Raw genomic sequence first — 11,175 nt, 5'->3', positions numbered from 1 at the left:
AATTATTATATGTGATCATTTGTTACATATATAGTAGTGGAAGAAACAAAATATTTTTTACATATAAAACATATGTATTTTTATTTTCCATTGAATACATTTAATAAAAAAAAGTACAAAAGTTTCATTTCACAAAACATAGTAAATTATTTATAAAATGTATAAACCACAAAAGAAAAATAATTACATCTTCACAGCTATTTACAAATAAATATCATAATTTTCCTTTTCTATCTCTTGCTCTCTCTCTCTCTCTCTCTCTCTCATAATCGAGCACTGCTCCATGCCTGGCGGATTTGTCTCCATGGCGTTCCTAAAACTGATGCAGCGATGAAGAAGAACACTAGAATAAGACCCTTAGCCAGAGCCTGGGAATATGGCTCACCTGTATAAAAAAAAAAAACCACATTACCTTCAAACTTTAAGGCCTGGTATCACAGACATGGCTCAGACTAAGCCAGGATTAGGCCTTAGTACAATTAGGGCATTTAAGTAGCTTTTATAAGCTTGCCTTAGATGGTTTGCATTTTGAGACTAAAATGTAGGCCTATACATTTTTGTATAAGGGAAACTTTATATTTTATTTTTAAATCACCTATTTGCAGCTTACTTAAATAGTTCTGTAGTGTGACAAAATAAAAGCACAAATATAGCCATGGCTTACACAAGAATTACAAAAATAGTTTCAGATGAGGTATAGCATTTCACACTGCAAGACACTGCTATTAGTGTTTCACGTTTCACATCAAATACCTAAATACACCAAAACATGAGTGATAAACTAGTTAAAAAATACACAAGGACACATAATGCCATTTCATATACGAAAATTATATAGTCTATAAAGTGTTGCTGACTCTTACAACAGGAGTTTTCATGGTTATTTCTGTCTTAATCTCTAAGAAACTCAAGCCCTCACCAGTGTAGTATCTTGTGAGAGGGAACGCCAGCTCAGGCCAGCACACATCATTCCGGTCACAGTCAAACTCTGTGAAGTTAATACTGAACCTGCAGAAGAGAAGATACTTCAGTTCACCTTTACAGAGCTCACAAGAATGCACGACTAGCTTGGATTAGTGAAATAATGCCATATGCAAGCAACAGATTCAAACAAATAGAAATAAGAAAAACTATTTCTGAACTGTATTACATGACATTAAGATTCTGGAATTATTTTTTTATATTTCAAAATATTTTATTGCACCTTTTATCAGAAAAACAAAAAAAATGAAACTGTTAAAAAAAAAAAAAAAAAATTACATTTAAAATTTCACTGCATCTATACAATAATCATCAAACTCAATATGTATGCTTTTAGGACCAACCTTGATCTAGGGGGTTGTGTAATAAGAGGATTGTCAGTAAAGGTCACAGAAGAGGTCACGGGGAAATTCTGCATTAGCTCTGGGTTAACACAGGGGTTCATCCTGCCAATTACACACTCTATCCTCCATGTTGTTTCTATAAAACTGAGAATGAATGGCAAACACAATGTACAAACCAGCATATGCATCTAAGCTCAAACATTAATGAAAAGCTTTCGTTTTTGCTATCAGGATAGTGAGATGATAAGAACCTGTACCTAATCTCCACTGCCTGGATAACTGTCTGGGGCACACCCTGCACCCTGCCCAAGATGACGCTCCAAACGTGTATGTGGAGGTGGGTCGGGATGGCAGAACACTCTCCGCTGCTGCCCTCTGCTGGCTGACTGGAGTTCTGCAGTGATGCTGAGAGGCACAAGAGCAAGAACATCGTTTACTCATTCATTCAGAGCAGTGGTTCTCAAGCAGGAGCCGGAGCCCACTAGAGAGACTCAGCAAACGTCTGGGGGGAAGTTATTTAAATTTAGCTATATTAGCAATCTTTAAGGGGTGGATAAACACACTGGCCTATGGGGCATGTGTCCAGGGCACTCGAACAGGGCGGATGGCAGACAAGCTGCGGTGGGATCCCCCGCTCAGCCATAAAATCGGAGCACCGAAGGGCCTTTAGACCATGTCATAACCCATCCCTGACCACAGGTACATATTAGCTTAGACATAAGGGCCTTTGAATATTGTCTTGGAAAATGGGCAGTCTTGCAGTCAAGAAAGTTGAGAATCACTGACTTAAAGCAGTAGGTAACTTTTTCAAGTGGTGATTTTTGTAACATTTTTGAAAGAAGCGTATCCAGGCTGAATTTGTTTGATCGAAAATACATTAAAAACAGTAATATTGTGAAAATAGTATAACAATTTAAAATAACTGTTACTTTTGTATTCCTGTGATGGCAAAGCTGAATTTTCAGCAGCCAATTCGCCAATCTTTAGTGTCACATGATCTATGAGGGTGTGTCTCAATCAGCTCCCGTCACTACTGGTATATATGAACAGCAGAGCAAATTTCTTTCTGACATTATTTGTTTATTTTATTTATGGGTACATTTCCCTGCAAAATTTCAGCCATAGATGAATAATAAATGTTAGCTAAGTTATGTTCTAGAGATGTATGTTCATACTAAAATATATCATACACATCTAAAATTATAAAACATCTTAAATATTTTTAAAACATGCAATTTATGTTTTGCACTTCAGAATTTTCTTTTAGGGAAAATAGTAAGCATCAGTGCTCCCTGGTTTTTACTGTGCATTGTGGGACTTTTTAGAGAGCGAACGTTTCAGTGCACTGATAGGATTTTAACATTGAGACAGTCCTTAAAACGGCGACTGCCTGATCAGTGCCCTGACTATTGAACTAAGGAGCTGATTGAGACACACCCTCAGAAATCATTCTAATATGCTGATTTGCTGTTTAAGAAACACTTCTTATTATGATCCATGTTGAAAACAGTTGCTTAATTTTTTTTTTGTGGAAGCCGCGATACATTTTTTTCAGGATTCTTTAAATAGAAAGTTCAAATAGAACAGCTTTTATATGAAATATACATTTTTTGTAACATTATAAATGTCTTTACTGTCACTTTTGGTCAATTTTATACATTCTTGCTGAATAAAACTGAAAGTATTCATTTATTTAAAAAAAAAAAAAATCCTACTGACCCCAAACTTTTGAATTGTAGTTTATGTAGACTTGGCGTATGTGTATATATAAAGACAGCTTGATCAGAATTTAAAGCTGCAACTTTGCAGTTTATAAGATTAGGTATAAATCGACTCAAGAACAGCTTGACATATTATACATATTAGAGAAAATTCTATGATGTAGTGCTCACTAGTGATGTTGACCCAATCCACTAGGTTGGAAAAGTTTGGGTTTCCTGTTGTGGAAACGAGTGTAGCAGTCACTAATTCAGCTAGGACAGCACGCACCGTTTCTCTGTGAAATGACATGCAAAAGAAAGACTTGTGTCAAATGAAACTGTTCAATAGGAATCTATTGTATTGTGTTCAAAAGCCTTCGGCAATGATACTCACCTCAACTGACTGCACTGTGTCACATTCAGCAAACTCGCAGGAATCACACAGCCTGATGTGGAGTTGATCCCGAACAGAGCTGGTCTCAGTTCAGCAGAAGAGCATAGTCCATCTCCTCCTGCAGAGGACACAGCACAGGATTAAAGTAATATTTTTGTGTAGTCCTGTATGGATAAATATGGATATGCTACACTACCTGGCTGCCAGAGATTGATCTGGGCCCTCTGTATAACTTCTGTAGCAGAGTCCAGAATGCCACCAATCACTGGCCTCTTCACCAGGTAACCTGTGCAAACATTAGTAATGCATAAGAAATAATTTCTGCTGGATAATTTAAACAATGTTCCCGAGCATCTGAAGCTGAGGTATTATGGGAGTTGCTTTAACCTGAATTCCCAGAGTTTGGCTGAGATGTTTCATTTCCGTTGACAAACACGGCAGAATATCTTCTGGTCAAAGATACTAGATGGGAGGTAAGAGGTAAGATTTAATATATATATACAGTACTGTGCAAAAGTCTTAGGCATGTCAGACTCCTTGTGCATACACAAATCTCACTGGATTATTACAATTAATGGCAAAAAGAATGTTTGGAAATGTAAACTGATATTTCCTACTGACACACTACAGCAAAATATATAAATAACTGACTTAAAACCATTTTTTTTTGGGGGGGGGGGGGGTATTAACATTCCTAAGACTTTTATATATATATGATAGAGAGAAAGAGATGTATTCCATAAGAAAAACATGTGCAGTGAAGAGGTGTGTCGTATTGTAAGAGTGAACAGGAATACAACAGTTGTGACTTACCAGGTAGAGTGATGTTTGCAGAGGTCCGTTTCACAGTAATGGCAGTGAGGCCATTCTCTCTCCAGTAAAGAGTGTAACTCAAGGCCACAACGACATTATCACACTTTTGTGCCACTAAAAAAAAAAAAAAATTTGACTTCTATAAAAAACTTCTATAGTGTATATTATTGATATTTGATACAAAATTAATAATCAAACTCACAATTTTCTGGTTCTTAATATTTTATATTAGGACTACTTCAATATATAGTTAATATTTAAAAACAGATTAACTTATTTTTAAATAAACAACTGCTGAAAATGTTCATACAACTGACCAGATATGGGCTCAAGAGAATTTGACAGAAATAATCTGAGGTCATTGGCTGCTTCATCCACAACGCTGACTGTGACCACACCTGGGAAGAGTGCAAAAATATGAACGGTTTCACACATGCATATTTGCATGCATACTCAGAAAAACAACATGATCAATAGATTCATAAGCTACAGTATATTTATATATCTCAAGCATATCATTGAGGGTAGATTCACCATTCCCATGCTATTCCTTAAAAGCATAAAGTTGTATTCAAAAACACCATCACATGAGTAAAAGGCACACCGGGAAGGACATTTTCGTACTTTGCTGCCTGAAATAGCACATGGAAGATGGATCTCTGATAAACCCATCTATGTTGACATGGCATAAAAGGATTTTAGATTTTCTCACAATGTTTTATCAGATATGGAGACCTTTTCTACTTTTGATTCAATAGTATCTACTGCAGCATGCTAGATATTCTATTATGTAGTAATATGTGGTTTATGTTCTTGTGTTTGGTTGAGGAAAGCAAATAAACGATCATATTGAATATATACCTCCCAATCCATCTTTAACATCCAACCTCAGGTCATCTGATGGTGATGGACAGGACTGCAGCCTCCTCACACACTGAGACTCAAAGTTTTCCAAAAATGCCACTGGAGCATTGTCTGCACACTGGCCCAGCCCAGAGTTCTGCTCAGAGGACAGAAACACACATGCATGAATGCGTGCACTCATATAAACAGACACGTACACTAGCAATGTTATCTAACCTGTGGGATGGTGAAGTATTGGTCATCTTTAGTGAATATTGGATCCCCCTGGCGGTAGTTTACGGGAGGTACAGCAGCGGTCATCTGCAGGGCTTGGAATGATGGACTGGGCTTTGGGGAGCTGTAAAAACCCATGCAAATTTAGAAAATCATCAAACATACACTACCATTCAATAGAGTCAGTAAGTTTTTTTTGTTCTTTTCTACAAAAATTTATCATTTTATTCAGCAAGAACGCATTAAATTGATCAAAAGTGACAGTAAAGTAATTTCTAATGTTATAAAAGATTTCTGTTTCAAATAAATGCTGTTCTTTTGAACTCATTATTCATAAAATAAATAACAATGCATCACAGCGTTCAAAGAATATTAAACAGCAGAACTGTTTTCAGCTTTGTAATAATAATAAGAAATGTTTCTTGAGCACCAAATCAGCATTAGAATGATTTCTGAAGGATCATGTGACACTGAAGACTGGAGTAATGATGCTGTAAATTCAGCTTACCAACACAGGAATGAATTACATTTTTAAATATATTGATTTAAAACAGAAAACATTTTCTAATATTACTGTTTTTACTGTATTTTTTAATTAAATAAATGCAACCTTGGTGAGCATAAGATACTTTTTTCTTATTGACGCCAAACTTTCGAACAGAAGTGTACTTTTGAATAAGTCTAATAATACATGGAGTTGTACAAAAACAAAACTGAAACTGTATAGAAGATAATGCACTAGAAAAACTTCCACTCCTTACACAGTCCGACCATCATAGAAAAGTCCCAGAAAGGGGTTGTTGTCCGAGGGGGAGGTGACACAGAGAAAGGGGAACCAATCAGGGTCATTTTCAGAGGACTGAGGTGAGCACTGATACTCTGGAACAGGACTGAAACTTCCCCCAAATGGGCCAGGAAGACACTGAGTCGCAAACAAATGCAGAACTTCTTGAGTGCAGTCCTAAAAGAGAAAAAATACACTCATAAATAAACTAAGAATTTATCATGCCCCACTTTGTTGATGTAAGCTTTACAAAACACTAACCTACATTTTTTTCTTGTTCAAGAAGCCGTTTCACTCAGATATACATCACAACAGGGATGAAAAGACTATCGCAACTTCTGTTTTACGCAGTATTTAATGTAGGGCTTAGCAAAGTGTCAACTGGATCAATAGCAGAATCCCATTGAAAAGGACTGATGTATTAGAGACAGATGTTCAACTGTCTACCTATCTTGATTAAATACATTTACCTAATAAACTAAACTTTCTCCAAGCTTTAATTATTACCTGGTCACAACAGCAGCGTATGTCACACTCGCCAAGGGAAACATCACATGGGCAGCTGCCGAGAGGCTGAAACACTTGGTTGGGAATGGCTGTTTTATTTTCTGCAAAAAATCAAATGCATTATGATATAATACAAGAAACATTAACGCATTTAAGATTTCTCTATGAAAAAGTACTATAGCAGTACAAATGATGGTCTCAGAGGGAAATGCCAAGATTTGGCAGACAATTTTATCTGAAGTGACATTGCATTAAAGGTATGCATATAATCATTTCTAGCATTCCCTGGGAATTAAACCCAAGACCTTGCCATTATTAGCACCATGCTTGTGATGTTCCTCAAATTAGCACCATGCTTGTGATGTTCCTCAAATTTACTTCTGCTAAATTAAAAAATGCTTAAGTGATATTAAACAAATAAACTAAGTAATATTAAACGAACCATGGAATTTGATGGTACTTTGAATATACTGCTTTATCGCTGATTTGGCTTCATTTTATAATTGCAAATTTTGCAACATCGACACGGTTATTGAAATGAATTGAATTACAACAATGAACCTACTCAAAGTGAAGAACGACACTATTGTCTTCTGTAGAGCTGCTTATCTAAACTGAACACAATGAACTTCACAGTTATTGAACTGAGCTGAATAATGACAGTATTGTCCACTTTAGACATTCTACTAACTATAAGTAACTTTGCAACTACATGTCAACTAACTCTCATTAATTTGCAACTACACGTAAACTAATTATCATTAGAGAATAAAGAGACTGTTACGTTAAGGTTAGGATTAGTAGAATAAGTTGACATGTACAGTACAGGCCAAAAGTTTGGACACATTACTATTTTTAACGTTTTTGAAAGAAGTTTCTTCTGCTCATCAAGCCTGCATTTATTTGATCAAAAATACAGAAAAAAATGTAATATTGTGATATATTATTACAATTTAAAATAATTGGTTTTCAATTTATTATACTTTAAATTATCATTTATTTCGGTGATGCAAAGCTGAATTTTCAGGATCATTACTCCAGTCTTCAGTGTCACATGTGACATCCAGTCTATCACATGATCCTTTAGAAATCATTCTAATGTTCTGAATTATTATGAGTGTTGGAAACAGTTCTGCTGCCTAATATATGTGATGAATAAAAGGTTAAAAAGAACTGCATTTATTCAAAAAAAAAAAATTTTTTAATATAAATCTTCTTTATTATCACTTTTTATCAATTTAACACATCCTTGCTGAATAAAATTATTGATTTATTTAAAAAAAATAAAGAAAAAAATTACTGACCCCAAATTACTGACCAGTAGTGTATATTGTTGTTATAAAAGATTTCTATCTTGAAAACATTTGCTTCTTTTTTTTCTTTTCTTTTTCTTTTTTTTATTCATCAAAGTATCCTAAAAAAGTATCTCAGGTTATGAAAAAATATTAAGCAGCAGACCTGTTTCCAACTTTGATAATGAATTATCATATTAGAATGATTTCTAAAGGATCATTTGATAGACTGGAGTAATGATCCTGAAAATTCAGCTTTGCATCACCGAAATAAATGATAATTTAAAGTATAATAAATTGAAAACCAATTATTTTAAATTGTAATAATATATCACAATATTACATTTTTTTCTATATTTTTGATCAAATAAATGCAGGCTTGATGAGCAGAAGAAACTTCTTTCAAAAACATTAAAAATAGTAATGTGTCCAAACTTTTGGCCTGTACTGTACTTGCAAAGGTACTTAGAATGTCTATTGAGGAGCATCAAAATAAAGTATAAGCAGATATTAAGCAGACAGTCTCCTAATACTCTAATGATTGCTAGTTGACATGTAGTTGCAACAGAGAGACATTAGTACAATGTCTAATTGTATAAAGTGCTTTATAAATAAAGGTGACCTGACAGTGACTACTAAAAATCAACATTGATAGTCCCACCACGGTGCTAAAAACCAGGTTGTACTACAGCACTTCAAATTCAGTAACGTGAAAAGAGACACTAACCAGAAAGGGGTTTGTTGGGGAAGATCTGAGCATAAATATGGGTCTGTATGATGAGTGAGGCTTTGGGGGTTTCATTAGCACATGCAGACACAAGGAGAGTCTCCTGGACACAGAGCGGCTCCAGGCAGCAGTCCGGGACAGATGTTTCATTCCCACACAGCTGCAGACTGCGGTTGAGACTCACTCGCACCAGGAAGGCATTCTGATATATTGGTATTCAACAGAAAGAATATAATGGTATTAAATATAATAAACAATAAATAAATGTATTACAATCCCGTTCACAACAAGAACGATAACTATAACGATAACTATGTTCGCGTCCACACCAGCGGGCGATATAGTTCTTTTGTTAATTGTAAGTGCGCACTGCAGGGTTGTCATCTGCTGCTTAAAATGCTCGAGCTCTTTAAAGCAGGATGGATTCTGATCGGCTGTCAATGTTTTTATCTTTCATCAGTTGGAAAAAAATCATTCTGACAATCTGAAAGTGATTCCGACTATATAGTTTCTTTGTGCCGTTAGCGTTATAGCTGTGGTGTGAACTCTGTGAACCATTCTAGTGTATAATGTGGTGTATTTCAGGTTAGGTGAGGGGTTCTTGTGGTATAAGAGCCTTGGGCTGTGTTTATGAAACCCTGAGGCAGAAGTTTCAACAAAAGAACGCAAAACGTCATTTAGCTTGAGGAGGCATACTGTGGAAAATAACATATCTGGAAAATCAAGCAGTCAAAATGTATAGTTGAGTCGCTCATTCTGGTTTGTCAAACTTGAATGTCAGGGATATTCCTAGCATGTTTATTGAAGTCAACCGGATTATTTTTCCACCATGAAATTAGTTAAATTTTCATATGAACAACAGATATTAATGTACAAATTTCAAGAAGGTCAGCTCCATTCCATACTATGAGCTGAAGCGATGATTTTTATGTTTTTAATAGAAGTCTCTTATGCTCACCAAGACTTATTTGATCAAAAATCAGACTTATTGTGAAATATTATTACAATTTAATTTTCAAATAAACAGACATTTTAAAATGTAATTTATTACTGTGATGCAAAGCTGAATTTTTCCAGCATCGTTACTTCAGAAATAAATCTAAAATGCTGATTAGCTGCTCAAAAAATTCTTTATCATTTCTTATTATTAACAGTTGTGTTGCTTAATATTTTTGTGGAGGACCAAGGATTCTTAGATGAATAGAAAGCACTGATTTTAAAGATTTTTTAACATTATTAATATCTTTACTGTAACTTTTAATCAATTTAATGCATTTTTCCTCAATAAAAGTATTAATTTCATCAGGGTATTGTTCTTGCTATTAACTAGTTGTTTATTAGCATGCATATTACTAGGATATTGGCTGTTTAATAGTAACTATAAAGCACATATTAATGCCTTATTATGCATGACCATTTTCTACATCCCTTTATCCTACACAATCCCTAAACTTAACAACTACCTTACTATTAATAGTACCTACTTTACAACATAGAAACTATTCATTTATTAGGAGTTTATTGAGGCAAAAGTTGTAGTTAGTTAATAGTGAGAATTAGACCTTAATCTAGAAAAATCTTACAGACCCCAGAATATACTTCTTAGAAGATACTTCCTTACCAGAGCAACTTACAAGAAAGTGCCATTTCACAACAGTAAAAATTACCACAAAAAGCACCGACTGTTTGAATGCTCTATTAAACTCTGAAGTAACTGCTACGCCCTGTGCTTAGATGCCTAAAGAAATAGAAAGGAAAGTAGTTTCTCATTTTACTTTGACAGCGCTCAAAAGATTATTACAAATCCCTGGGTATGTTCTGAAGCTCATAATACACATCTCGATACAAACTATTTCCCTGATAGGGCTAAGCAGAAAAACAGAAGGGAATTTCATGCACAAAAACGTGATGCGTGGGTGATAATCACACCCTGCTTAATGACAGGTTGACTGGAATAAACATTAATAATACAGTTTGCCTTTTCCTGTTGTTATTTCACCGGGGACTTTACAAGTAAATTTCTTGATGTCTTGATTCTCGTTAACTGTTGGAAATTCTTTCCATGTTACATAGCTAGATTTTCCATGTTGCAGATTTTGAGTACCTTCTAAACAGAATAAAGATGGAGATTTATTAAACAGTATTTGCCCTTCTATACTGCATAAACATGTGGCAGAATAAACTCACCTTCCCAATTAATTCATATGAGAGATTCCACTGTGTTTGATAAACCGGCACACAAGATGACGCTGGGATGCTTCCTGAAGTAGTTCACAATGAAAACATTTGTTGAAGTTCAAATATTACAGCAGGGTTCCTCAAACTCGGTCCTGGAGGGCCACTGTCCTGCACAGTTTAGCTCCAACCCTGATCAAACACACCTAGCTGTGTGTTTCTAGTGATCCTGAAAACATTGATTAGCTTGCTCAGGTGTGTTTGATCAGGATTGGAGCAAAACTGTGCAGGACAGTGGCCCTCCAGGACCGAGTTTGAGGAACCCTGTATTACAGTATGCATGGTAACACTTAACAATAAGGCTCCATTTGTTAACATTAG

The 11,175-nt window shown here is 35.2% G+C and overlaps 1 protein-coding gene across 1 annotated transcript in view; it reads right to left on the bottom strand.

Annotated features, from left to right (window-relative positions):
• Positions 1-59: 59 nt before the first annotated feature.
• tctn2 (tectonic family member 2) overlaps positions 60-11,175 on the bottom strand; it is an 11,937-nt gene continuing 821 nt past the window's right edge. Inside the window, exons 3-18 of the mRNA XM_081365449.1 lie at positions 10,807-10,880; positions 8,620-8,821; positions 6,601-6,701; positions 6,071-6,270; positions 5,313-5,433; positions 5,094-5,232; positions 4,550-4,630; positions 4,233-4,346; positions 3,807-3,881; positions 3,616-3,705; positions 3,420-3,537; positions 3,218-3,321; positions 1,583-1,730; positions 1,326-1,469; positions 920-1,008; positions 60-385 (exon numbers count right to left, since the gene is read on the bottom strand). Coding sequence (XP_081221575.1) covers positions 264-385; positions 920-1,008; positions 1,326-1,469; positions 1,583-1,730; positions 3,218-3,321; positions 3,420-3,537; positions 3,616-3,705; positions 3,807-3,881; positions 4,233-4,346; positions 4,550-4,630; positions 5,094-5,232; positions 5,313-5,433; positions 6,071-6,270; positions 6,601-6,701; positions 8,620-8,821; positions 10,807-10,880 — 1,922 coding nt within the window. The 3' untranslated portion in view covers positions 60-263. The remainder of the gene's footprint in view (positions 386-919; positions 1,009-1,325; positions 1,470-1,582; positions 1,731-3,217; positions 3,322-3,419; positions 3,538-3,615; positions 3,706-3,806; positions 3,882-4,232; positions 4,347-4,549; positions 4,631-5,093; positions 5,233-5,312; positions 5,434-6,070; positions 6,271-6,600; positions 6,702-8,619; positions 8,822-10,806; positions 10,881-11,175) is intronic.

Source organism: Scardinius erythrophthalmus (genome assembly GCF_964197995.2).
Source record: "Scardinius erythrophthalmus genome assembly, chromosome: 5".
Lineage (NCBI taxonomy): Eukaryota > Metazoa > Chordata > Actinopteri > Cypriniformes > Leuciscidae > Scardinius > Scardinius erythrophthalmus.
This window is presented reverse-complemented; position numbering and strand designations above follow the sequence as displayed.